The sequence below is a fragment of the Patagioenas fasciata genome, chromosome 8 (assembly GCF_037038585.1).
Source record: "Patagioenas fasciata isolate bPatFas1 chromosome 8, bPatFas1.hap1, whole genome shotgun sequence".
Classification (NCBI taxonomy): Eukaryota; Metazoa; Chordata; class Aves; order Columbiformes; family Columbidae; genus Patagioenas; species Patagioenas fasciata.
The window spans coordinates 34534782-34562666 of record NC_092527.1 but is presented as its reverse complement, the minus strand read 5'-3'; the positions used below and the strand labels follow the sequence as shown (position 1 = coordinate 34562666).

General features: G+C 41.0%; 1 protein-coding gene across 12 annotated transcripts in view; it reads left to right on the top strand.

The window, feature by feature from the left end:
* ABLIM1 (actin binding LIM protein 1) overlaps positions 1-27885 on the top strand; it is a 196473-nt gene that overhangs the window by 51436 nt on the left and 117152 nt on the right. For 2 of the 12 annotated variants that reach the window (XM_071812176.1, XM_071812175.1), the window contains exon 1: positions 9678-10104. The exons of 3 other annotated variants lie outside the window; for them this stretch is intronic. In XM_071812176.1, the coding sequence (XP_071668277.1) occupies positions 9861-10104 (244 nt within the window). In that variant the 5' untranslated portion in view covers positions 9678-9860. Of the gene's footprint in view, positions 1-9300; positions 9398-9677; positions 10105-24395; positions 24712-24939; positions 24960-27885 lie in introns of those variants that run through there. 7 more of the 12 variants (XM_071812179.1, XM_071812177.1, XM_071812174.1 and 4 more) reach the window with 7 other exon arrangements.

The following is a 27885-nucleotide window of genomic DNA, read 5'->3' as shown; positions in this document are numbered from 1 at the left end:
CATTTGAATGAAGTTGCTGTGCATAGTTCTGTAATCCCGTGACTTGTCAGAAGAGAGAAGATAATAATATCCATTTTATTTTAATACAAAACGAGTGGAGTGGTACTTTCTTTGGTATCATGCTTGTAACACATCGCTCTTTATACAGATACAAGAAATAAATATGAGGATTGAGAGAACACTGAGCTTTCAACTTTCATCTCTTTGCTTCCTAACTTATCCCTGTCTCAGTTGCTATGAAGTCTATGTTGAGAAGGGAATGTTACAGAGAGTTTCTTCTCTCAGCTGGAAGAAAAACATTGAAGTTCAAGGAAAGAAAAGAAAAAAGTCTGATTAAAGGAATTACGTTTATCTTGAAAGTCTTTGCTCACTTGAAGCTACCTTTGTGATCGTCGGGAAAGCAAAATTAATATGAAACACAATAGGGAGCTATTTTAATGTACCATCTCCAGCTCTTCAGGCCTTTAGCCAATATAATTTAGTTGTGGTTTGTTTGGTTTTTATTTGTTTCGGTTGTTGTTCTTTCCAGGCTATTACAGGCTTAACTGTTACACAATAATGACCACAAGTAAACAGAAGAATATTAAAAATTTTAAATGCTTTTCCACAGTACTTATTTGCTTCTCAAATATCTGAATAAAAGATACCTAAACATTGCTGAGTAGAAAAAAACAAACAAAACCATTTTGTTACTGAATATCTGAAGGGCTGCCAGCTTCTGCCAGGATCCTTTTTGTTAATTATTCCCTAGAGTGACTGAACAGTCTCTTTAACTTCAAGCACAGTGCGCAGCCCCACTGAAGTCGTGGGGTTATTTGTAAGCTTTGAGGTAGGCAGGCACTGGGATTGTGCTATTGAGTCAGTTCAATGATAGAGAGTCTTACACTGACCTCTGAGTAGTAAAACCATTGCCATACAGCTCACTTATTTAGCAGGGAGAGCTCAAAGTGGGCTCATCCAGGCTATCGTTTTTCTAGAAGAAAGTGGTTGACTCGTACTCAAATAGCATAGAGTAAGAAAAGCGTGTATGAGACTTGTGCGCTCACAAGTTACCGGCATTCAGTTGCTCTTCTGCTTCCCTGTGAGTCTCCTGGAAGGAGTTTTTGGCCTGGTTACGGCTCAGGCCCTTCCCTCCTCTAGAGCCTGGATCAAACTGCTGAGGATTTGGCTGGGGGTGATTGGGGGATCAAGTGCATCTGCCACACATGGCAGCCCAGAGAGAACTGAGCCAGACAACAGGACTCCTTTCCGCAACATCCTCATAGACGCCTGGACCAAGGAGCTTGGCATTCGGTAGGTCTGTGGCATCCCCATCATGCACCAGCCGCTGGGAAAATGGAGCGGTGTGACGGACTGTTAAAGACTATGCTCAGAGCAATGGCTGCTGGAACTTTTAGAAACTGGGATTGAAATTTGGAACAGCCAGGTTCCCAGAGCTAGCCTGTGCCTCCCGAAGTCCTGGAGGTGCAGCATTTTTATAGTTATATTTCGCATAGCTCTCACTATATCCTACCCACAAAATTGCATCAGTTGTCAGCAATTACAGTTGTTAGCAATTACAGTTGTTGGTTTTTTTCCTGCTGTAAGTGAAAAGGCTTGGTTTTGCTGTAGGAATACATGGTGCAGTGTTCTTGACATTACAGATCAATAGATTTGCCTTGTGCTGCCAGGAAATGAAATGCTGAACCACCTCATCTTGTAATAATGCAATAGATGGATCCATTAATGCACACACTGTAATTTTATGTCTGAAAATAGTTGAGGACAGAGATTTTGTTTTTCCCGTGGCCAGTCCAAAATAAACATTAGAATTGATGAAGTAAGGTGAATAGCCTTTGGTTGAATCATGCCTTTTGTCATAACTGGGTAACTGTGCACTCTTCTACTCACAGCAACTGGAGATTTTGCTTGTTTGGGGCAGAATAGATAAAAATGGAGTTTTCAGATGAGAGAAGATGTACAGAGTTAGTTATGTTCGCCTTATCTGGTAACATGATTCTCCAGGGGAAACGAGCACTTTTAGTGTTAAATAAGGGCTGCAATCTGTTGGAAAATCATTAAGAAATACAGTAATGAAGTTGGAAGGTAATTAAGATCAAGGAGAAGCACTCAGCTATGCTTTACATGACCTCTTTTTTTATTGCTAACTAGTTACTCCCTAGTGTGGTCTGTAGTACTTCTATAGTTCCCATTATCACAAAATCTGAAAACTTCAGTCTTTAATGTACCAATTGTTACAATTCCCATGTGAAGGGGGAAAGTGATACGGGAAATGCAGTAAAAGAGATTAAGGGGATGGCTCAGAGATGAAGTAGTCTGGGGAGGGCAGCGGCTGCAGGTTTCCAAATCCCAGGTTAGCATTCCAGCCCTTCACTCTCAATTTCTTGCTATTAACCTCAGTATTTATTAATAATTTAAATAATAGATTATGGAAGCAGATACCTTGGTAGCTGTGATGGCATTAAATACTAAAAATGGATTTCAGCAAATGGTTTTGCTGCTTATTTAAATGTGGTAGAATGGGATCTCCATAGGCTGTTGTGGATGTGGCAGTAACTCATCTGGGTGCTGGTGACATTCTTCACCAGCACTTGTCTTAGTGCAGCGTCATCCCAAAGGCCTTTGGTCATTAACAGGAAAACAAATCAGCATTGCAGGTGCAATGCCATAGGAACTGCACATTATTTCTGGGTTCCTTTGGCAGATTGAGGTCCAGTTCTGAATGCACGAATGTTCAGCTTTGTGCCCCCAAAGGCACTGCCTGTTTTCTGTCACAGGTTGGGGATTTAGTTGTCTGTCTCTGCTTCAGCTTTAAACCTAGTAGAAGAAATAGTTTTAAAAATGAAACTGGATAACCTTCAAAGATAACCTTTTGCAGAAGGCAAAAAAAATCATTTGAGGAATCTTCCTTAAAAATGTTCCAATTGGTGAGTTTGGGAAGTACAAGGAAAATAAAAGTTACTCTTTGTTGTTTTCCAGTTTCACAGAACAGTGATGTCGAAAGAGTTAATATTTTATGTTAGCGAACTCAAAGTTCTACAGACCGTTTTGTTTCTCGCTTTTAGATAAGTTAATAGATTAACTCTTAAAAACAATTTCTGTTTATTTATTTGCAGTATTCTTGGTGGAAGTGGATTATCCAATATAGAAACAATGTAGTTATGAAATGGATTCAAACCATTTCATTCCCAGTGGTTGTACATGTGCTCCCTGACAGTAGCCAATACCTGATGCTTGATAGGAATGTTTTAAGGCTTCCACAGGTCGTAGACAGTACTTTGCTACCTGACATTGTTCCCCACCCCCCCAATCATTTAAATATTTGATGATTGATTTTTGTGTGTACTATTTCAGCTCAGCTAATAAAAGCACATGATGGTAAATGGCTGGTGCTGCTCTCCCTTTTGTCCAAGAAGAAGATGATTAGATATAATCTCAAGCTTATTGTTTAGATATTTTTGTTTGTTTAATCTTTATCTTCACTGAAGGGTACACTTGGTGGATATAGGGGCTTAGGGAAGTGAGTCAGGTTCAGTTTCTGAACATACAGCAAAGGGAACAGCATTCCCAAGAGCTCGTGCTGCCCAGCAAAGCTGCTCTTTTGTTATCAAGGGCTCATGTGCCATGAAGTTATCAGCCATGGTTGATAACAGGGAGCTGAGCACAATGCTTTAATTCAGCTGGAAGATTTTGCAAATGTCATCAGTTGGGAAAGGAAATTGTCACCATGTGGTCTTAGTTAAGCCTGGGATAGAAATGTAGTTGTGTTTTTTCTTGGGTGCAAACTGTAACAAAAGAATAAAGGGCAAAGCGATGTTTCATGTGTGTTTTGGTATAAACACCAAGGAGAAACTGATGCATAAAATAACATTTGCTTTCTTATTTCTGAATTAGTTTAACCAAATAGTTTGTGTGTGGAAATCTTGCTGTTAGCATATAAAGATGAGATCAGATTTGCAGCACACAACCTCAGGAGATCCCCAGATGGCTTTTCAAAGAGTTAATATTTGATGTAGTGGAAGATGATACAAATGTCCTATTCAGACTTGAACTTGCTGCTATCCTTTCACAGACCTCATGGACTTGACAGACTTTGAAACAGATCTTTAATGCTCCTTTTTGCATGTGTGTGCTGCAGAAGCAGGTGTTTTGGGTGGAGTTGGGCTGATGATCAGTTAAATGTCAGGTCTAATAGCAGTCAAGAAAAAATTTTGACTTGACAACTTGATAACAAGCCTATGTGGGAGGCTCGCACTTAATTGGGTTGCTCAGCTGAGTTATAACACAAATCATTTTACCTTTACAGTTTGGGTTAGCGCTTTTCAGTAAGCCACTGTTTTTTTTCCAGTATAGAGACGCCATGGGGCTCTGTGGTCTTTATGTTCCTCCTGCCACAGGCAGTAGTATATCTTACCTTATAGAACCTTGTATGGGCTGAAACCAGTAAACTAACTTGGTAGAGACCTGTGGACTGTAAAATTCATGTCTATGGGGATCCTTCATAGCCCGTAGCATGATAAAAGACATGAATGCCTTATGCTTTTATAGACAATAAATTAATATTAAATATTAATAACTAAGCTTCTCAATCTGTTGTAAAATTTACATCTAGATGTACCAGTACAGATCTCTTTTTAAATTGTCTGCCTAGTAGTAACAATGCTCAGTGCAGACATCAGCAGTCATTATATGATCTCTACTAAATGTTTTTTCATGAGTGGATGTGATCTTAGTGAAGATGCAGCAAGCGTTAAGTAAATGGAGAAAAAAAACAGGTGTGGTGGACCAGGAGCATATTTGTTTATGAGGGACACCTGTTCTTCATTGGTAACGCTCACCTGAGTCAGAGAGTACAGCCAAAGCCGTTCTGCAAGTATTGAGCTGAACAGGTGTCACTGATTGCATGATTTGTAGTGGATTTGTTGTTGTTGTTAATGCTCTTTCTCCCCTGGTCAGGCTCGCAATGCTCTGTCCTGGTCTCTGGAGAGCAGAGCAGGTCCAGGTATGTGTGGCTGCTGCAGCTGGCCCAGAGCAGGATTGCTGGCTCAGTTCTGGGGTATTTTCTTCTCAGCCGAGATGACCAAGATGAGCTTCATCTGCACTAAGAGAGCTGAGAAAATACCATTTTCCTGGTGCTCCTGGCTGTGGTGCCTTAGATTGTTTGAAATACATCATGCTAGAAAGTGCCAGAAAATATGTTAGTACTTGGGCTCTTTTTTTGTTTGTTTTTAGCCCCCAGAAGATCTATAGCATTGAGAAGTGGTGCGTGGCAATATAAGATGAACTAATGGTGCTGTTACAGCAGTGGATGTGTTTGCTTGCCGGAGTATATCGTAATGCATTTCTCTATATGGTAATTCTGTTTCTGGGTTTGAGCTGGGTAATTTAAATGTCTTAGTGATCTGGGAGTGTAATGCCACCAATAGTTCCACTTGTGCAGGAAAAGAAAGGATTTTGTTGCGATTCAAAAATATATTCTGTAAACCATTGGAATATAATAAACTGTGATACTTTTTAAGGACTATACCATGATTACTTCAAAAGCCACAAAGTAGCTTTGCGCTACCGGTTTTTAAAGCTCAGCAAGTTTTATGTAGTACCTGAATTATTAATGGAGATGAATTGGAAGAGGAAGCTCCGTTGGCTTCTCAGTCTCCAGTGGTTGTCTCTGCAGGGAGAGGCAGCTCCTCCTGGAGCCATGAGCGAGCAGGTCCTGGGTGAGGAACCCCCCAGCGACGGTGGCTTGTGTCGCTATGCCCAGAAGATGACGGCCTGTTTTGGACATTTAGGTAAAGAAATTAAAGAAGTGCATGTGGATTTTTTGGTCTCTGTTATGTGAGGAAGCATTTCCTCAAGTTCACAGTAAATAGCTGAGCGTTTTGTACATCACCCTGCGGTCTTGAGTAAGTAAATTGTGTGTGTCAAAAGCGAAAAAGCCGCATGTGTGAAGTAATTTCACGACAAGGAGAAAGCTTATGTTTCTTTTTTTGTGTGTGTGAACTTGAATGTTCGAATGTTTTTACTCTCTCTTTTGCTCTTTTAATTATTTTATCGGTTGGATAACTATACTTCTTGGTATAAATAGACATAATGCTTGCTCATTTTTCATTTATGTGAAGAACCTTTTTAATTTTAATATATATTTTTTTCTCTCCTTACTCTCAATATCTTTGAGAATTCACACATGGTAAAAGAAAATTATCCTGTTGCCTTGGATAGATGCATGAAACATCACATGGGGCATCTACGTGTGCAGTAAATGTGTTACTCTGATGTGGTATCAGGGGAAAGGAACATTTCATTTTGTTTTACATTGTTTTCTGTGTCTGTATTTTGATTTTTCTTTGCACCAGGTTTCGCTGAAGTAGTAGGACAGAGTTCAAGTTATTTTGGTTTTGGTTGGCGTTTTTGTTGCTTTCAATGCAAGAATAAAGTCGCAGTGAAATGTATTTGCAGGCAGTTTAATTCTGATGACAGAAGCAATTAAGGGCAGCATTAGTGCCTTTCATTTAGCTGAAGGACCAGTTTAATCCTGAGTGTTGTTCAGGAGGATGGAAAGATATTTCCTCTACCATGATTTTAGCCTTTGGTGTCTAATTATTGCTATTATTCAGCGCCTGCTATTCTGTTGTTCAATTTATTTGTGGATTGGTTTCAAATTTTTTTGGTTCTTCTGTTCCAGTAACATTAGTACAGAAGCTTCTATTCCAGGTTGCATATGAAGCATATATGTATTTTTGTCATCGGGATAGCCAATGAGTTTGGTAAATTCAGAAGGAATTGAACAGGAAATGATCTTGAGATGGCTGAAAATATTGAGAAATAAAATATTTATAGAGTTGGTAAGGAGATAAAATATTTAAAGTAGCTAGTCTGCCTAATTCCTGTCTCGTAGCCAGTCCATTGTGGGAACGGTCAGTCTGGAAAGTGCCCATACCTCAAAGTGTGCTCTCTGAAGCCTCGAGCCCCCAGCACTGAATGCTTGGACTCGGCACGGCTCCGAGTTGGCAGTCATTTGGAAATATTCTGCTATTTGGCAAATGCTGAGGAAATTTCCTCAACGCTGCTTCTGGGTTGGGCGCCTTGGATTCCTGAGAATATGTTTCAAGAAGCATAAGGACAGGGTTGTGCCCTTGTGTTTTCTGCCTTTTTCTTTTCAGCAAGAACATTAGAAATCAGTCTTTTCTACTTAATCGAGTGCTTGACTTAAGTGGCAGGAGATTGCCACTGTCTTTTTGATTCTGGCTACGGCTAAATGCTGATGCTTGGTAACTGGGTGTTGTACAGGGCTGTTTGTCCTTTACCTTGGACACCAGGATCTGACCCTCAGAGCCAGATGCTCCAAACAGCCCTTTGTCTGGCTCAGGAGCTGTTGTGATGCTTCCTGGCCTTGTTTTGCTCACTTCTACTTCTTACCCTCTTTTATATTGCATATTAACATGATGGAGGCTGTTGAAGACATACTCTGTACTTATAAACCACAAAAAAATCATATTGCTTTGTGTTATAAGCTTCAACTGATATGTGGCCTTAGAGATTGTAGTTATCAGACAATGACAGCAATAGCCAGGGCTGGAAAGGGGCATCATTAGAGTGGTCTCTCTTATTTTTAATTAAGCAGGGCGCTTCTCCAGTGACATGTTAGGGTCACAAAATGCTTGTCTAAACAGAGCTGTTCCCATGGTCCCCCACTGATCCCGCGTCTTGCTGGCGGGAGGAGTCTGGATTGCATTTTGCTGTTTGAAATAACATCAGACCCTTCTCCAGCACTCACGGGCTGGCTGCTCCCATAGTGGAGATGCTGTGGGAAAGGGACACAGACCTCCGCTGCCCCCCAAGCTCACGTGGGGACTGCAAATGTTGGAACGGTTAAAGAATTTACTGCACAGCTCACCTTTCTGAGGATTCTGAGTTAGTGTCAGGGCAATGTGTACTTTTCACCTCGCCTACCTCCAAGGGTAAAGTCCACCTTGACGTGTTGGGGAGATGGGATAGTTGGCACTGCTGTCATCAGATGTCAACATCCGTCACTGATCATCCAGCAACAAATAGATATTCCTGTGCTAAGCTGAGGGAGAGCTGTGTTAAGAGTGCATCAGCCCTCTCCTATGAGCCATCCTTCTGCTTTAGGCACAGAATGGTGATCCACCTTGAGCTGAAGTGGCGGAAGCTTTAGGAGTTTGAGATGATCTGTCTTTTCCACCAACTGGCTGTGGTGTGCAGGTCAGGAGGTTGTGAAATCTGGGAGAGAGTGAAAAATTGCCACAAAGCTTCATTTCCTAGGGGGGAACACTTGAAACAAAGCTTTTGCTGAGATTCCTGATCTGATAGAAGATACTCTAAGGCGGAACTCAAATTGCTGTTTTATTGAGCCACAGCTCTTTCTCAAATATGCATTAGCATCACCCCATTAAATTTAGTGTGGTGGTGCTGATTTATTCCAGCCTTGACCCACTGTGTCTGTGACTGGTTAAAAACCCAGGATGATGGCTGTTTAAGGAGAACTGTGATTTCAGGCTTATTTTCAAGATAGCATAGAAGTCTTGCTACTTGACAAATAAAAAGCAAAGGATCTCATAGGAGTTGTGTAATACTAGATGATCAAAATATGGATTTGTGAGATGATATTTTCTCTTTAAAATAGTAAATAAAGCAGTCTTCTCTTCCAAGCCTGCCTCCATCTGTAGATAGTACTTGAAATCTGGGTTTCAAGGGAACAATTAAATGACAGTTTCTCTGTGTGCTCAGTAAGCCTGTTAGTGTTTTTTGCACCTTCTAATTTAACAAAGACATAACTGGAAGCAGTGCAATTATTACAGCAGGTCATGTTGCAGCTGTAGCAACCTTCTCTGTGTTAAGGGGAACTGAAACCTGGGCCAAACACAGTCTGCACAGTTTGGCTGAGTAAGGAACCTGAACTTGTCTCGGAACAGGTCCTGGTCTGAGCTCTACCTGTAACTTTCTCTTAGAGATGATGGATGTGGTTTTCTTTTTTCTTTTTCTTTCCGTTTTTTTTTCCTCTCTTTTGCTTTGGAATTTCCTGTGACTTTCCAGTGCCCCGTTGATGATTAACTCTGCCTTTACCCAGGGAGAAATATTCATTAGATGATTAGATTAGCAAGTCACTGGAATTGGATTAATGTAAATACTTCTTGTAAATGAAGCAGGAAGTATCTGCGGTATCTGCAAAGCCTCTGCTGTCAGCTACACAGGAAAGTGGAGAGGAAGAGCACAAGCAAACCAACCCTTAATAGTTAGGGGGAAGCTTAAGGGCTTTTGTTTGGAATAGGCAGTGAAAGCGGCAGAAGGAATTCTCCAAAGCAATCTGCTTATGAAGCAGTGCTACCAGCCCTCGCACGTGCCTCTAAGAGAAGGACCAACACGTTCTACCTTTCCTGTAAGCTTTTTGCCGTAGCACATGTATGACCTGGCACGGAACAGGGGCACGGTAGATTATGTGCACAGATGTGCATTTGTAGCTTATGATAATGATTCTTCCATAATAAGATTTTTAACACAGCAAGGTTTTTTGATTTTAAACTAATCCTCTTATATACCTCAGTTACGTTCTTTCTCTTGTCCTGAATATTAATCTGATTTTCAGATACTCTTTATGGTTTTGCTTCTGATTTTTGCGTTCCCAGGGATGAGTTGCAACTGGTTACGACAGTTGTAGATGGCAGTCACCTGACCAAGCATACTGACATAATCTCTTGAAGATAATCACTAAAAATATATCTTCCTTAATCTCCTTTGCTGGAGAAGAGAAAAAGAGAAGGATTGGTAAGGGCAGCGTGCCGTGAGTAGTAGACTGACTACAAGCACCACAAGTTGCTTTCCCTGGCTGCTTCTGAATAGAAATGCCGTCTTTCCCCATCTTAAACAGCTTTGGGAAGCTGTGTGGATCAAGTAAAACTGAAGAATTGGTGCTGGAAAGGGTGAAATTCCGAAATTCAATCAAAAGGATGTCCATAATTGAGGATGGGGATATTGCAGAGGTCTTGTATCTCATTCCGAAGCAGAGCTTGCTAAAGCAACTGCCCTACTTGAATCCTGATGACTACTACTTATGTGAGCGGTTATTCGACCCTCCTGAGGATCTGGGTAAGTGAGGACTGGCATCGCATCTTGAGTTTTAGTTGGCGAATAGGCTAAATTACCGCACAGCCTGTTTTTTGTGTAGCGGCAATGTACTTTATGACAGCAAGTGTATTCAGGTGTGGAGAAATATTTTATCACTGACGGGAGGGAAAGATGAATAAAAAGCCAAATTGGAATCTCAGTAGTCAAAAGCAGTTTGGATATAGGTGCAGCTCTCTCTGTGTGGCTGTCCTGGGACAGGGGGGGCTTTAATGTGCAGAAGTACTCAAGCTAGAAAAATACCTTTGAAAGCACAACATCTTGTAGTAGTGTGTTCCAGAGCTTCCTCTGGGTTTTATGGAACTACAGTAGCTTCATTTGAAGCTTCCTCATTTTTGAATGGGAAGAGATGATTAAAAGTCTGTGTTCACTTTTGTCTTGTAACTTGTGAGTTTTTTAGAATTCTGTTGTGTCTTTTATCCAGGTATCTCATGTTCCAAGATGAGTGGTCATAATTTATTTAGATGCATTTTGTGCAAGACCCAGTCCATGCCTTTGATTATCCTTTTTACCTTTATTTTGTAAATTCTACTATAACCCTTGAGAAAATGTGTAATAGAACTGTATTCATCATGTAGCATAATGTGTGTGTGTGTACAGAGACATAACAATATTCTCTGTTCCTCCCAGTAGTTCCTAAAATTCGGTTTGTATTTTTCATCAATATTGAGCACTGGCTTACTCCTTCCTAGAGTTATCAGTGGTGGGAGGACTTAGATCTAGAATTCATCAGCTTAACTGATTTGTTACAATCCATTAAAAAAAGGTTTCCTGGAAACTCTGATCTATGAAATTGGCTATAAATGTTAATATGAAGTTTTCAGATATATTTCAAAGGTGTTGTCTTTTAGGACTTACAATATGGACCTCAGTTTTGATAACCCAAACTAGTTATGTGCTGGAGTTTTGCCTGTACTTAGCAGATGAAGAAAACTGCTGCATGCTTGTCACTCTACTCTGCTCTTCAAAATGTTAATATTGAGTAATTATATACAGGCAAGTATTTTAAAAATATCTGCTTTCAAGTTTGTCATTTTGTCAGTGCCAGGTAACATCTTTTCCTCTGTGCAAATAACTTTTTCTAGTCAGCTCTGTACCCAATGAACTTCACACTGTAAGGGTAATACTGACCAAACCCCAGCTGCTGGTTTGGATAGTTACTGCTTCTGAGTGATCGGTTATGTTAAAACTACAATTTTAATTAAGGCATTGCTAAAACATGGGGCAAATACATAATATGGCTGTGAACCAGAAAAAGCAGGTACCATTCTACTTTTCGAGCACCTGCCTGGTGTTTCACATTGGTAATCTGGAGAAAACTTCTGCCATTTAGGCACTTTGATAAATCACAGTTCAAGACAGAAAATTAATTGAATGAACAGTGATCAGCTATATGATCAATCCATGTAGGCCTCCAAAGAAATTCTTTGCCATTGTAGCCAGCTGGGAGCCACCTTTTCACACAGGTATGATTTTCTTTTAATTTGTATGGGACTTAAATCAGTATAGAAATCTACAATTTTGCATTTCTTCACTCATTTGTAAGCAAACACAAAGCTAGTGGGACAGGCTCTGATTAGCGTTATGCTGTGATAGGTAATGCAGATAATCACTGGGGCCTCTTTTCCTTTCATCCTACAGTGTGGGTGCTACTGTGCAATAGCATGGCTGTTGTGGTCCTGCTTTCCAGTGCCGTGAATAATGCTCTCTGAAAGGCTGCAAGGTGTCTGCTGTCTCAGCTTTACTTAAATTACAACAATTGCAATCAGACTCTCGCCTACCTAGAGCAGAAATAGTGGAATGATATTGAAAATGACCTGGTTGTAAAAGCTGTATGTGACTTTAAGATGCAAAATGCATGAGTCTGTCTCTTAAGCCATATGCCTGCTTGGGGATTATGGTGCCTCAAGTACTAGGAGATTTAGCAGTTTATATACTCTGCTGAAAGACAGTTTCCTGTCTGTATTTGCCTTTACAAACAGAGATTAGAAATTGTGCTGTTCAAGGCATTTGGAGAATCACTAAATGTTTTCCTTGCTGCTCGTAAGTGGAATCATAACCATCAGGAAGGGTTCATCTTTTAGGTTTTTGGAAGGCCTTGACTTATCAACAAGTACAGAGGTATTTATCATACAGGAAAGTGAGTCTTTTGAGTCTCCCCAATTTTATCTGCAACGTGCTTTTACTTAGCACTTGTGTTGTTCTTCATAAGGAGGATGGTGGAGGTTAAATGGTGGTATGATACTGACAGTCGAAAGTGCTCTAAAAATTGAAGAAAACTTAAAAACAAGAGTTCAGAAGAGTCTTTGAATCACTGAAAGGCCCCTCATTCTACATTTCCCTTGAGTTTGGCCAAGGGCTGCTGCAAGGAGGTTTGCTGCAACCAAGTCCGGCTTAGCCTAGAAGGCCTGGGTCAGCACGTGGCTTTGATCCTCTGGAGGCCAGACTGGGATACTAAGAATTCTGTGGAAAAATGTCTGATATTTAGAACAAGCAAAAGTTCAAAGTTGATTGCAAAAGAGCAGTGGAAATTGGCTTGGAACTGTGTGATGTTGCTTCTTGTACAAGATACTGTCACCTGTCACTTGTGCAGATGACACCTGGTGCACCCCTCCAAACCGGTGACTCTGAACATAGCAGAGGATACACCTGAGGGAAAGGAGATCTATACCGTATTATCTAACCGACCTCATGTGTGAGTTTAGTAACTATTTATGTAACAGTCTTAATTTAAAGCAGCGCTTGTGAGAATGGCTGCTTGTGTTGGATCAGTCAGATGTAAAGGAAGACAAAAACAACCTGAGAGGATGAGAAAGGCATGGGGGGTACTTCAGAGAGCATGAGAACAGCTCAGTGGTAAAACCAGGGAGCAGGCTGGACTGGTGCAGGAAAATACATGGAGAACTGAGAGCCTGTGAGAAATGGGGGTCTGGGGAAAAAAGGATCTGATTGCTGTGTGTGTATGTTTGGGGGGAAGGGTCCAGGATGTCAATATGGTGATGGGAAGGAAGACAAAGAGGTAGGGTGTTCTTGAGAGGAATGGGCTTGACAGATTTTAAACCAGACATCCAGTTCTAAAATACTATCTGCAGTGTAAGCATTTCAGTTTCTGCTTACTGTTTAACATCTAAGATCCCACACATCAGCTGGCTTGTATCAGTGGGGTTTTCCTGTTGCGTTATGGCAAGAAAGCTGGAGCTGCCAGCTCAGGAGATGAGCAGGCACAGTTTTGTGCACCGTTGTCGTTTTATGCTCTTAGTACCCAGCCCAAAATCACCCTGAAGGCTGCAGTTTCTTTACCACCAGTCCACATCATTACCTGGGCAGAAAGAAGGAAGGTGTAGATGGGGGTGGGGGGAAGAGTATATTTTAATCTTTGGTCTTACCTGCTAAAGGCATTCATAGTGGCTCCCTCCAGAATGTGTACTTGATGTGACCTACAGTCATAGGATTTTAATGGTGCTGTGTGACCTTGTCAGGTGTCCAAAGCTAAGCAATCCTGAATGTGACAAGTGGTGATGTAAGAGAGAAAAATCCAGGTTCTGTTGGCATTGTAGCAGGTGGTTCCCTTTAGATGCTGGAAGGTGCTGTACAGACTGTTCATGTACTTCAGATAAGGTAGTTTTTGATAGCTTTTCAAATGGATTCTTTCAAGTGAGTGCTCTCTCCTATCCTCAGTCCTTACATAATTTTCTTTTATGATGCTGACTTATATGATTACATGATTGAATAGGGAGCATGCTTTTAAAGTTTGTAGTAATCCAGGTTTAGGAATATTATGTGATTCTTCTGCAGGACAGTGTCTGAATTCAGTATAGTCCTGACAAGTCAGCTAGATGATTTGAAATTGCGCAGTTGAATTTTGGTGAATAGAAGTATGAAGTGTTTGACTTGTACAGATGAGGAGTGGAAAAAAAACTAACATGACTCCAGAAAAATACATGCAGGTTAATGACACTTATCACACTGTAAATATAGATCGACTATATAACACTGCCGCAAAAAAAACATTCTTTTTCTGGGTTGTGTCAGCAGGAGATACGAACAGCAAGGAGAGAGTTTTTCTGTTCCTCTTACTGAGGAGGACTCTGCTTGATGCTGTCTTTAGGTTTGGACATTGCATTTTGAGAAAGATACTGATCAATTGGAAGCAATCTAGTAAAACGCAATGTGGATAGTATTAAAAAAGACTTGTGAGAAAAGATTAATAGAATTAGGTTTGCTGAATCTGGGGGAGCAGAGATAAGTGAGGGATTTACTCACTCTTCAGACGAATAGGGGGTTGTCAAATGGCGATGTGTTCCGTATTGTCCTGAGAGGCACAGAAAGAGATCAGGTGCATTTGCAGCAGGGAAGATCCAGTTTGTATAATGGGAACTCACTTTCTAGATACGGAGGCAGAGAAGTGGTGGAACAGTTTGCCTGAGCATGTTGTACAATCTTTTTGGAGGGTTTTAAGAATCTCACAAATGATATAGGTGCTTGAGCCTACCCAGCTCATATGTGATTTTTTTTCTTGAGTCTTCCAGAATCTTTTTCTGTGGTTACAGATCACTGTCAGCTAAAGACCTGGTTGAGTGCACTGACATTAATTTCTTTTATTTTTGTCTTTAAGAAGTACGTGGCCCTAGTGTCTTCAGATTTGGGGAAACTGGATTTCTCCCTCCTTGAAGTCCCATTTTTCTGGGGACAGTCTTGCAGTGTTAAAAAAGAAGTTTCTAGGTGTATTGTGCTTCATGGACCAAGCATGTCATCGAACTTGGGTATCACCGTGGGAGCAGCCTCCCTCTCTACGGTGCTTTTCAGCACCTCTGGGAATTGCTGGCAAACCCTCTGTGATACCAGTGCAGAGCTGGGGTCCAGCGTAAGGATCACACATCCCTGACAAAGACCATCAAAGAGTGAGAAACCTCCCTTTTATGCTCGTTGCAATGTCTGGGTATTACCCTGCTGCTAAATAAGTTTGCAAACTTCGTACAGGTGAAAGTTTTCCCTCTCCCTCTTTCTCTTGCTGATACTGGAGAAATTGCTTTCTTCTCTGCCCTTTGCTGCAGTAACAGTGCTGATGTGGCTTTGATCCTGCAATGATTGCATCCGTTGAAGATGTAGTTGCTTATTTCATCAGCTTTACTAGGACAGGATAGTTTTTCTCTGCTCACCTATTGGACCTTAAACACAAGCAGATGTTTTTCCTTGTGTTACTGCAGGGTTCAGAGTGGCTGCAGTGAACAAAGTTCACCTGATGCAGTTGCTTCAGCTTCAGCATTCTAGGGACAAATAGACTTGTGAAAAATACTGAGTAGTGGGTTTGTGTTTGAGTAAGAAATACAGCTGGAACAGCTTCTCTGTGTTAGGCCATAAAAATCATTGCTTCTGTAAATATGCACAGTTTGATAAATATATATATATATATTTTTTTTTTTAATTAAGAAGAAAAAATAATCAATTAGGACCAGTTCTTCATCCTCTGCCCATTTGCAGTATCTCCACTCCAACTTAATTGCTGTCACATTTTACGTCAAATATTTGAACATTCAATGTCTTAACCCTTGGCTTCCTGTTTCGGATTTCATTTGCTGTGGGATAAATTGCTGCCGGTGTTCAAGATCAATTCAAGCTAATTTGCTTAGTAGTACATCAGTGGTTTAACACTAATCTGCATTAACATAGCACGATTTAGAGCAACTGCATTTACCTCTGTAGGTCTCACTGCTCCCTCTCCACCAAAATTCTTTGTTATCTCTTATCCAATAAACAGGAACAAAACTGCAGTTGCTACTGTTATTAGATGCTAGAGCTAAATCAGCTTTAAGTAGAAAGAAATAATGAGAGTTTTGTGGTTTGCTTCCTCTGTGGATATATACGTAGGCAACAGCAGCAGTGAGAAGATGGTTAAGGGGAGCTGAAGCAAAGATGTCCCTTGCTCTGTGACTCCTTAGCACTGAGGGCAGCTCGGACTGGAAAGACAGCTGTATTGTGGCTACACATCCCCTGCCATTGTTTACAGGGAGTCCTGCTTTTGTTCTGTATCTGATTGAAACTTCCTCCTCTGTGTCCATCATTTGCAGTTGTATAACCTTGGTATTTTAATTAAACAACCCAGACAGAAAAGCAGTCCCCTTCCTGGGCAGGGCTGAAGCAGGACGGTAGATGTGGCTTTGCCCTCCTCTGCTTCAGGTGGCAAGAGCGACCTCTCTTCCGCCAGAACGTGGACATCCCAGGCAACCACAGCCTCTTGCAGGCAGGAAAGATACAGGTGAATCTGGAATGGAAGCTGCTTTCAAGCTGAAGCAGTTCTAGCCTTTCTACCAGTGGTGAAATACTGGTGGTACTGGAATGGGGAAAGAGAAATGCATATTACTATTTCTTCTCCTCTGAAAGCCGTTCCCTGGGCCTGCTCTGCTTATGCAAAAGGTGAAATAGCAGGAACACTTCAGAGCAGAGAGGAGGGCGTAGGAAATGGCCACCCTCACTCACTGCAACTTTGACTTTGGAGCATGGAGGGAGTAGAAGTGGAGAAGGTTGATATATGTCCTCTTCCCTTGCTTCATCCACTCCCATATGTCCCTGGTATAGAATCACAGAATGAATCAGAATGGTTTGGGTTGGAAGGGACCTTAAAGATCATCTAATTCCAATCCCCCTGCCATTGGCAGGGACACCTTCCACTAGACCAGGTTGCTGAAAGCCCCATCCAACCTGGTCTTGGACACTGCCAGGGATGGGGCATCCACAGCTTCTCTGGGCAGCCTGTGCGAGAGCATCACCACCCTCATGGGGAAGAATATATCCTTATATCTCGTCTAAATCTACCCTCTTTCAGCTTAAAGCCATTACCCCTTGTCCTATCACTACATGCCCTTATAAAAAGTCCCTCTTGAGCTTTCTCATAGCTCCCTTTGGGTACTGGAAGGCTGCTGTGTACTGGTTGATGAGAGGATGAGTGCTGTCATAATTGCTGTTGGCTCCTTTCTTCCTTTATGCTTGAGAGATGGGGATATCACTAAGTAGACTTTTGTATACAGGGACCTCAGAGGTACCTTTTAGTTTGGGAGAATGGCAGATGTTCTGTAGACCTCTGTGGGCTTTTGGGAGTAAAATGGAAATAGCTGAGGGGAGGAAAAGGGAAGAAAGGGAAGCAGGAATGCTCTTCACCCAGGTGATGCAGACAAGGTGAAGCTGAGAGAAAGACAAAAATGTTAGAATGGGAGTTTGTGAGGAGTTTTTGCATGATCTTGCTTTTGATTTTTTCAGTTTTCAGTTATTTCCCTGTAAGGAGCAGGTCTTTATGGTGGGATGCAGAAACATTATGGCACCAGGGAATGTTTCTCACTGGTTTGTTACCCTGTGAATTAGACAGTGGAGCTGTCGGGGCAGTTTCCATGTAAATCATAGCAGCATTAAACTGTAAAATGCAAAAATATAAACCCAACTAGCTTATCAGTATACATGGATACTTGGAGGATTAAATATTGTTTATTTTTTAAGTTTGCAAACTCTCCTTTAAAATATGTGACCCTTTTCTTTGAAGCAGAGGCAATAAGCCACCTGGTTTGATGTAACTGTAAGCAAACCTTCTTATGGAGCAGCAACAGCAAAATAATTTCTGTAGTTATCTTTCAAAAAATCTGGTTGGTGCAGATGTGTGAACTGGTTTACCTACTCTGTTTAGAATATCAATTTGTTGTGTGTCAGCTTAATAGTTTTATGATGACCCTACTATTGAAACAGCAACAAGTAATTTAAAAGACAGCTTCACAGATAGATGTTTCTGCATACTGAAACAAGTGACCTCCCTAGCCAGCAGTTGAAATCAAAGAGCCACTAGTAGAAAAGCTTCAGAAGCTGGTGTGAGGTGATATAAAGTCTGTTTGTTGTCAAAGCTTGTTGGAATATATTACTACACTGTGTAGCCAAGTTGTATCGTCTTGAAAAGCATATTTTTATCTTTCAGGTCTTTTTTGGTTCATTTGGTAGGGCACTGGGCTGGGAAGTAGCTGCTGGGAGTGAAATACATTTGCAATACAGTTTTAGGTGCCTTTTTAAAAAACTTTCTTTTAGATTCCTATGTGTAGTTTAATAAAGAGAGAATATGTCACTTGGCTCAGTGAAAATTGGTTGGTCCAGTTCAAATGTGAGGGTGGTATATATCCAGTGCCCACGTGGTGGGTTGCCTCATCTTTGGGGACCAGGAATTTTCGTTGTCACCTGCTTTGCTGTGGGTTGTGTTGCCAAGGCACACACTGAAGGTTAATGCCTAGTGAGCTGATCTGTCACGTCTCTCGAGGCTGCAAGACAAAGAACTTGTTTCTTTGCTCTGCAAATTAACTGATTGGCAGGAAGCTGCTTCAATCTGGTATTTCATGGATCTCTCATGGAGAAGCTCTTTAGACCGGGGAGTCTGCTACATTCCTGCTGGTTTCACTGAGGCAGGAACTCCCAAGACAGGCTGTGTGGGTTATTCTGCAGCGTTAATCCAATTCTGAGGTGGATTATCAATATCAAATCTCCTTAATTTTAGGCATGCACAGTAAAGCGTGACACTTGCATATGTGCTATCCTGTTGGAGATTCCTGCCTTCTGCAAGTTATTTGCAGTTTTTAGCAGTAGTTGTGCTTATGGTCAGTAAGAGCTACTGACAGTATCCTCTGCCTAAATCTTGCAAAACCTGTGAGACATGGGCACAGCAAGTGAGAAACGGAACAGTTTGCTGCTTTTTTGTTACATGCAGTGGAACAACCCCTATCCTAAGCCAGAATAAAAGTTCTGTCTGGCCTTGTAGCCTGTGGCCTACAGTAGGTACCTAGGGAAGAATGCAAGTATGTGTCAAGTAAACAGCGATCCCTTATTTTGTAATAAACAGCACATAACCATATCTTTCTTCATACTAGTCATGGTGTTTTAAATCTTGTACTATGTCTCTCCCTCCAGGTCTCTTCTCAACACAGAAGTATCCTTATCAATTTAATATCTCCTTCTAGACAAGTAACTTCTGATCATACTTGTCGCCTTTCTATAACTTCCATATTTCTGTTACATTCTTGGTACTGTTGTAATCTTTGGCAAGTTGTTTTTATCAGCAATAGTACTAGTTGTAATCATGATTTGGCTAGATGATTTTACTTTATAGTACGAGAACAGTGATTTTATATAGTAGTTTAAAAATAATACCGAGTTTAAACCGCTGTCACTACAGCGTATGACTGTACTGTATCTTGGTTCGGCATCACCTATGTGTGCATAGTGTAGAAGTTCACACAGGTGTTAAGAAAACTTGATCTCCTTTCTAAGGATTAGCAATAGCATAAGAAGTTTGGAAGCCAGTTGTTATATCAATAGTATCAGTGTGTGTTCAGGGGTAAATGTCTGTACAAACTTACAGTAAGAAGATGACCCATCAGTGAGCTTTATATATTTTGGGGACCACTGCAAAGACATATAATGTAACCAACTTTTCTCATCTATTTCTAAAGATGATCTGGAAGCTTCAGGTGCTTTTTACATAAACGTGTGTTATATAGGCTTCTTAATGTTTGGAGCAAAGTCACCTGCCCTTGTTTCCTTATTTTCTTCTGCAATAAGTTACACATTACTCTTATTGGTTTATCTGTATTTTGCAGACTATTACTGTTACACAGAATAGCAGGCTACCAAGAAAGTTTTGCTTGTGAGAACCTCAGAAAATGAAATTTTAAGAAATCCAGACCTCTTAATACATCAAAACCCAATAGATGTTTTATTCCTGAGAAGTGTAATTTAAATGGCTCTATTTAAAAAAGCACTAATATCAGAATGAATGCATTACGTATTTTGCTGAATCAGGTGATGCATTTGGTAAATTTTAATTTCATTTACTCTTAAAGAATGATGATACATGACTGTAGACACTGTTATTACAGACTGTCTTCAAAACAGTATGACATAGGCTGCAAAGAAAAACCCAGCATAGCAGAAAAGTTGTGGGTAGGATCCAAGCATCAGGCATTATTTACTTGAGGATCAGTCAGATTATCCCAAGACGTAGGGTTGCAGGACCATAGCATGTCTTAAGAAAGAAGATATTATTCCTCTCTGGTGGGTCTGTGGACCCTCCTCTAGACTGTTTAAAACTTGTGATGGGGCAGCATGGAGGGTCTGAGGTGAGATCAGACTGTGGGGCCATCATTGCTCCTTCATGTTCTGCTGGTTCCACACAGGGCAGCATGGTGAGGAGAGGTTGGCAGCCCCAAGTCCATTGCACAAGCTGCAGTATGAAGTCATTACAGAGCAAAATCTGCATGGACGGTATGGAAAGGCTATAGGATGAAATAACTGCCATAAAGGAACTTCCTCTGCCGCTTGCCTGCAGGTTGGGAAGACAGGCAGAGTTACTGGGTGTAGGAACCTGGAGAGGCACAGGAGCAGCACGTGCAAGAACAGCCTGACTCAACACCTCATGTCTGTCTACAGGAACAAACACCCAGCTCTTCACACCTCTTGTGGGGGACAGTTTTGTGAAGTACAGGCTGAATTCTGCTCAGCAGCGTGTCTCGATGAATCTGAACCTCCACCAGTGTTATCAGCTTTGCCTCAGTCAGTTCCCTGCCTGCTACAGTCCTTCAGCAGCACCACTGCTTGAGCTGTCCTCAAAAGATGGACAATCTGCCAGTTGTCCTAATGTCAGAGGGAGAGGCATCAGAGGAATAGCTTGCTGGAGCAGGGTATGTTCAAGGGGAACAGAAGCCAGGAAATACTTAATCGTACAGCTTTTGAGGATGCGAAAACTGGAAACTTGCGTCTCCATCAGGGTACTGGGACCACTGCTGGGTCACAGGTCTTTTGCAAGAAATCTCATGTTGACATTATTGGTTTGACTCTGAGCAGGCACAGTTGAGTCAGGGTAATAATTAGAGCGGGTCACCTTTTCTTTAAGGGCATGAAAGAACGGGGTTTCCTTCCTGGAAAAGGGAGTATTTTGCAAAATGCCATAATCAAGATGTTACAGAAGTGATGGCTCTTGATTGACCTGGGTTGTACGGTGGTTAAGCTGTGGAAGCCTCTGGCAGGATTTCTTGTCAAAACTGTTTGTGCCAGGCTATTTGCCAGAGGGACATTAAACAGAGGGTATTTTCTGGATGTTATTTGATATAACAACTTCTCCCCTTTTCTGCTTGCTAGCAGACTGTTCCCTTCATTGGTTGGTGAACAAGAGATATTTGTCAGTTTTGAAGAAACTGGATAAAAACTGTACACTCATACCTCTAAGCCATGATCTCATCTATGAAGAATGAGTACAAGATAAAAATATGAAGGCCAGCTTTTAAAATGAGAATAACAAATCTTAAATCATGGCTAAACTGCTTAGTATCTTACATGCGCTTTTTCAACATTATCAAGGTACCAGAAAAAGCAAAACAAAGTGGTTTAACTCTTTCTCAGTGTGGCTCTCATGGCTCTTGCTGAATGCACAGGGCATTTTTCACCAGAAAATAACAGCAACATAAGCATGTTGTTTACCTATAGTATACTCGTGGTGACTATTCCATCCATACTCTGTTCAAGGGAGACTCTCTGATTTGTACAGTGCAAAAGGTTATTTAAAGAAAAGTTTATTTTGCTTTCCTTTAAAATATGCACCTCTACATAACAATAAATACTAGGGGTTTGTTTCTAAAATTGCTGTCTATTTCTCTTTCATCTCCAGTTTAGGATATCTGAGTAGATTGTGAACTGTACTGCAGGATGAATTTTAGTCTTAAGGCTTAAAACAATGAGATAAAAATCAAAAATCCCGGTGTAAAAAGATTTTATTTCTACTATCAATGTCTGCTCTTTATCTCTCTTTACTCAGGAGTAAATTAAATTTGGCTCTTAAATCTCCAGTATAATTTCCTGCAGTCTGTATTTTTACATTATTTTTGTGCACAATCTGTAGTCCAACCTTGCGGCTTTCCATGGCTGAACAACGTGAGGAAAGGCTTCTGTGCAGGGTGAGATGAGATAGAGCAGCGCTAATCTCTAGCACATGTGAAAAATGGAGGTAATGAACTCAGAGAACACCAAGTCCAGATACCGGCGGGGGCTTCTGTGTCAGCAGCTGCTGGCACAAAAACTGGATGGTAATCGTTGTGAGTGTTCTGAGGGTGTCTGCGGATCCCAGGAAGGGGTTAACAGTGCCCATAGACCCTGCTCTGCACATCAGATCAAATATTTATGAATGAAGGTCTGATGTGCCCCTTTCAGGGGGCTGTCCCCTGACTGTTTACAAAATACGGGTTGAAAAAGAACACAGCCAGGTTGAGTTACAACCTGACATCTCGAATGTGTCAGAAATGTGACATAATGGATTGTGCCCCAGCGTTGGTGGGGTTCAGCCCGGCTCCCGCTGGAGCCTCCAGTGTTATTAATAGTAACACAGTGAGTCATAGAAGCAGGAATGTCAGACTGCCTGGGCTGTGCTTCTCCTACACGTTAGACTGCTAACAATAGAAAGCCAGCCTAGATTTGTTAGAATAACTATCTTTTCCATGCATGTGCCTGAATCTCTGCCTCTCTCTCTTATTTATTTATTAAAGAACAGCACTGAATAACAGAGATCTTTTGGGTGAGGCAGATTGGCTTGTTTAATTTCTTTCTGTTGTTCTGGGTGGCATTTATACAAAACATTTGGAATTTATTGACTGCAAATATTCCTAACACTGTGTCTATGCTCTGGTTCTTTTCCAGCAGGTATCAGCCATCTGCTGCTCTTTCTGGCTGATGCCTACAGCTTGTTTCTTTACATTAATTTCTTTCTCCCTACACGTAGTAGCATTAAGAAGGAATTCCATTGTGGAGGTGTGAGCTCCGGTTCAAGTCCAGCTCTCGAGTCTGAGTCTGGGCTGAACATAACTTGTGTTTTAGGACACAGTATAAATGTAATTGCACCTCCATCATGTAACCTAAAGCACATTTGCACTGGGTTTTGGTCAAGCCAAAGCTGTAGCCCAATGAATCTGACCATAATCTATCCCAGAATATCTTCACATTTGACGTTGTTCTCTATTACTGAGGTCACTGCGATCTTTGGCAAGTCAATTCATGTTCCTTTGTAATTTTCTCTACCTCTAAACCACAAATACTAAAATTTACTCTCCAAGCAAAATTATGATGGGATAGGTTTGTATTGGTGAAGTCGCTGTTAGCTACCTAAAATGAGGAATGTAGTTAGTTATAACAAAGGAAAAAGTGGCAAATAATAGTAGTGACAGAGGTTCCCCAAAATCTTGGTACTGGCAGTATTTATGTATTAAAAATTATACACATTAAGTGTTTTTTAATGGACATTCAGGGTTTTGCTTAATTGTATCTACGAACTCCTCATAACTTTGAATAAAACTATGCTTAGAAAAGCTTTGTTTCTCACCTCTGACCTGTATCATTTAATAGAAAACAGAAATATTCTGAAGCTTACTCGATGATGAGACTTGACAGTATTGTAAAGGGCTGTTTGCTTTGTTTTTTAACATCAGCTCACTGACCAGTGCTTTCTCAGGTAGACTTTAGTGCCTGGAGAACAATAACTTGGAAGGTCAGTGGTGCTTTGCCTTGTTGGGGGATGAAATTCGCGTGTAAGTGCTGCTGTTTCAGTGCACAAACTGTCTTCTCAGTTCGGTGAGTACCTATGGCCGTCGTCTCAAGAGGAATAGTGTAAGAGGAGTTTAGTTTACAATTATGTAGTGCTTGACTCACAGCAAAAATCTAATCTGTGGTACTTAGTCCTTGGCTCTGCTTCTAAGCCCAGGTGCTCACCGAGCGGTGACAGTTCTCATTTTTATCATCTTTATTGTTACTTCAAGGTAGTGAATAGAGGCAGTATTCTCAGCTTGGGCAGATTTGATGTTACTCTCGTCTGTGCTATGGTCGGAAGGCATTGAGAGACTATTAGAATATTTTGTGCTCTAGTAATGGGCATTTGGTAACAGCTCTAAAGTAAAACCAGGAGTGGATAAGCAGTGCTCACCATAGAAAAGCCACCGTGCCCAGCCTGCCTCAGCACTTGTTCATCTTGGGTTTCCCCTCTTGATCCTGGCTCAGCTTGAGTAAATAGAATAATAGGAAGCTCATAGATACCACTTTATGTTTCTGTGTGTGTTTGAACAGCTCTCGTGTTCTCTCTCGCATCTCCTCACGGGTGGTTTTTCGCAGATTGCCTTGCCAGCCCCGCTCGGGAGGGCAGAGGAATGCAAGGTGGTGTCAGGGGCTGGGATCGAGGGACGGTGGAATTCGGTGTTTGTTCGCGGCAGCAGCTGGGGCTGTTGTTCTGCACAAGGGGCAGAGTCCACAGGCAGGGCAAGAGCTGCCGTTAGACCACAGGGGGAGGAGGTGAGAGGCAGGAGAAGAAAAGACAGTGACAAGCTGAGCGGATCTTGTGGGAAATCTGACCGAGGAATATAATTATCTGGAATAAGCTGCCTCTTTTTTATTTTTATTTTTATTTTAAATCCACCTCAGCCACACACTGCTGGAAAAGAGACTGTGTTTAAATTACTTCAGCTAATTCTTGCTGCTTCCACTACGAAGAAAATTTGTTTGCCATGGTGAAAGAAAAAGGTAATTATGTTTATTGATAGACTGGAGGAGAAACAACATAACGTGCCAACCATAATCACCTGAGGTTTAAACCTTCACATTTAAAATGAATCATGCTTTGATTGACAGTTGCTGTTTTCCTTTCTGTAGGAGTGATGTGCCAAAACCTGCAGTGGATTGCACTGATTATCTTTGTACCTGTTTTAATAAGGGTAGAATCTGGAACACACCTAATTTAGAGTGTTTGCACAGCTGGGATCCTTCTATGTGTACGTGTAGTTTTCCTTTTTTTCATGTCATTTAACCCAACTTTGCTGTTGACTGTTTTTTACCTCTGTTTGCTGCAGTTCAAAGAGCTTTGGCCACCAAAGCAGTTAGCTTGAAATTTTAAAGACAAACATTGCTATATTTAGTAAGTCTGAATTGAGAGGATGTTATTTTACTTCTTAATGAAAAAATGGATTATGTGAGATTTTGCATACTGTTTGAATTTTGCAGCTGTAAATTAGAGATCGGTTTCAGTTTCTGTAAATAATGTTTTAAGCCTCCTACTGAAGCATTTACTAGGCAAAGAATTTAGAAATGGTTGTGGGGTCTTTCCCTGCAGTGATAGTGGTCTGCGTGATTTATTGCATTGTGAAGATGTGAATTATGTTCTGAATTGTATTTGAGTAGTGGATTGGATGTGATTTTGGAGCATGATGTTATCACAGATTTAATCTCTTTCTGTGAAGAGGAGGATCTGTGTTCTTCTGAGGACTCTGTAAAAGATAATGTGGGATCAATTCAAAGTAGGGAAGAAACACATGTAAAAAGTAGTGATGCGGAGCAAGTGTTAGTGGTTTTTCAACTCCAAACACCCACATTAAGGTTCTTTTTAATGCTGTAAATGAAATAAATGGAGTGGATTTAGCTTCATAGATGTTCAAATGGAAGAGAGCAGGACAAATGAATGCCTCGTTAGCCTGTTGTAGTGTGTCAGATGTATCAAAAGAGTTATAGTCATAACCATTATACACTCTACCCATAATTTTTCTTGATGAAAAGCAGTGGCCCAGCATAAATAGTATTGACTGCATAGCAGATTTGAGATCTATTGCTTCAGATTTACAGGATCATTTTTATTATGTCAGTTGTGAACTGTTGACCTGCTACCAGGATCAGAAAGCCATATGAGAGATGATTTAAGTGGCAGTTTCACCCCAAATCCTTGAAAATGCAGGTTTCAGAATCATTTGAATCAACTATGCCACTCCTCATAAAAGTGTAGTATCACTCAACTCAGCGTAATTGTTGCCTGTTTTCTAAGATGCACTTTTAAATTAGGCTGTTGATTTACTTGGGCTGTACATAAGATGTGTCACCTTTTTAACCGTGTGTTCAGTTTCGATCCTTTGGTGTGTCCGTGCTCCCCGCCCAGCTGATGCTCAGTTTGCTGGGCGCCCTGTGTGACATCGGCTCTGCCTCAGCAGTACTCTACAAGTTCAATTTCAGCATCCTACACCATGAAAGGTGTCATATATCTGCAATAAAATTAAAACGAACCTGTTGTTTTTATAAAAAAAAACGCAAGGGAGAGAAACTCCTATAATAGTGGGGAAAAATTAACAATAAATGGTTGAAAATGTGCAAAAGACTTGGGTTCAAATTGCTTCCTTTCCCCCTCCCCACAAAGTTTAATACACTATTTACAATGACTACTAATATTGATGTTGGATACAACTTTTTTTTCCCTGTTCACACATATATATAATAGACTAAAATAACTAAATGCTGTCTTTAATTTTGTGGTATAATTACTTATATTTCGTACCTTATGGCTGCAGAGTTATCTATTTAGTACTTTTCTTTTCTGCCTTATTACTTTCAAATAATATCTCCAGATATTTTTTGTTGCTTATTTTGCTTCTTCCTTGCCTTTTTTTGTCCTTTTTTTCTTAATTTTTCCCCCCTCTGCTGTAGTCAGAAGGTCGGGAGTTATTGCTGCTGTAGCTGCTCCAAACACGGCTCTCTGGAGTGATGCTCTTGCTAAGTGCAGCAGGTTCCCTCCCTCCCAGCCACGGCTTCAATTGCCGTTTGAACAAGCTGCAGATGCTTTCAGTCCGGTCTCGGTTCATAAACATGTTAACTGGGCACTAGAGGGGCTGGTTTCAGCTAGAAAAATACAATTCCAATTCACTGAAGTGCGAAATGGTTAGTAACAGTTTTTAGCAAATTAGCATGCTTCATTATCCTCATATTGTTGAAAGATTTCGGTGTCTGCCTGGTTGGTTCATACACAAAAAAAATCCTGAGGCCAGGGTGTTTTCTGCTGACACCAAATGGCGCTTTCTAAATTATGTCTGACTGATATCACATTTTCATGTCTCTGACTGTGTACTTATCTATTCCCAATTATGAGCCCGTATTATCTTGTTCCTCAGCTACGTTATTGCCACTGTGTTGCATGCAAGGGCAACTTTCTGTCTTTATATCCTTAAACAGAAAGAAAGTTTAGATGTGCACGTGCATGTCTCGTTAGTCTCTTCTGCAATTTAAAACCCATATTGAATAATCTACGTTATTAGTGCTTTGATGTTGAGGTCCATGTGTGAATTGTGAGCCTGGCAGCCATGTCGCTGGGTGATAAGTGTTGTATCTTCATTTTTACCTCTGTTAGTTCATATAAGCTGATGATTTAGCCCTGATTATTTATTCCTTGACCAGTTGATAAAAAGATGGTCCAACATTCACCTGCTAGTCTGTGAAAACATACTGGGAGTCAGCTTTGAACCTGATGAGATCTTGGGTTGGGTCATGCCTGGCCAAACCTATGGATTAGTATCTCTTCATGCCAGACTTCTCCATGCTTGGAGGGATAAGAGAAGAGGAAGGGTTGGAGATTTTTTTGGATTAAGGAAGCAGGTACAGAGGCTTTATGATTTCTGTTCTTCACATGCTGATTCTGTTGGAGGGTACGTGCTGGCACCTACTGAGTACCAAGTTGCAGTAAACTAGATGGTGTTTCCATGTTCTCACTGTCTTTGGGTGTTCAACTGGTGCTGGCTTTCCCACTAAGCAACACAGAAAATGAAGTTCACTAAAATGTTAACAGCATTTCCTGTATATTTAGGCCTATGGTCTCGTTCAATCTCGCAGAGCAGTTTAGTTCTCTGCTGGTTTCATTTCATGCTTTTGGTAAAGCAAGATACTGAT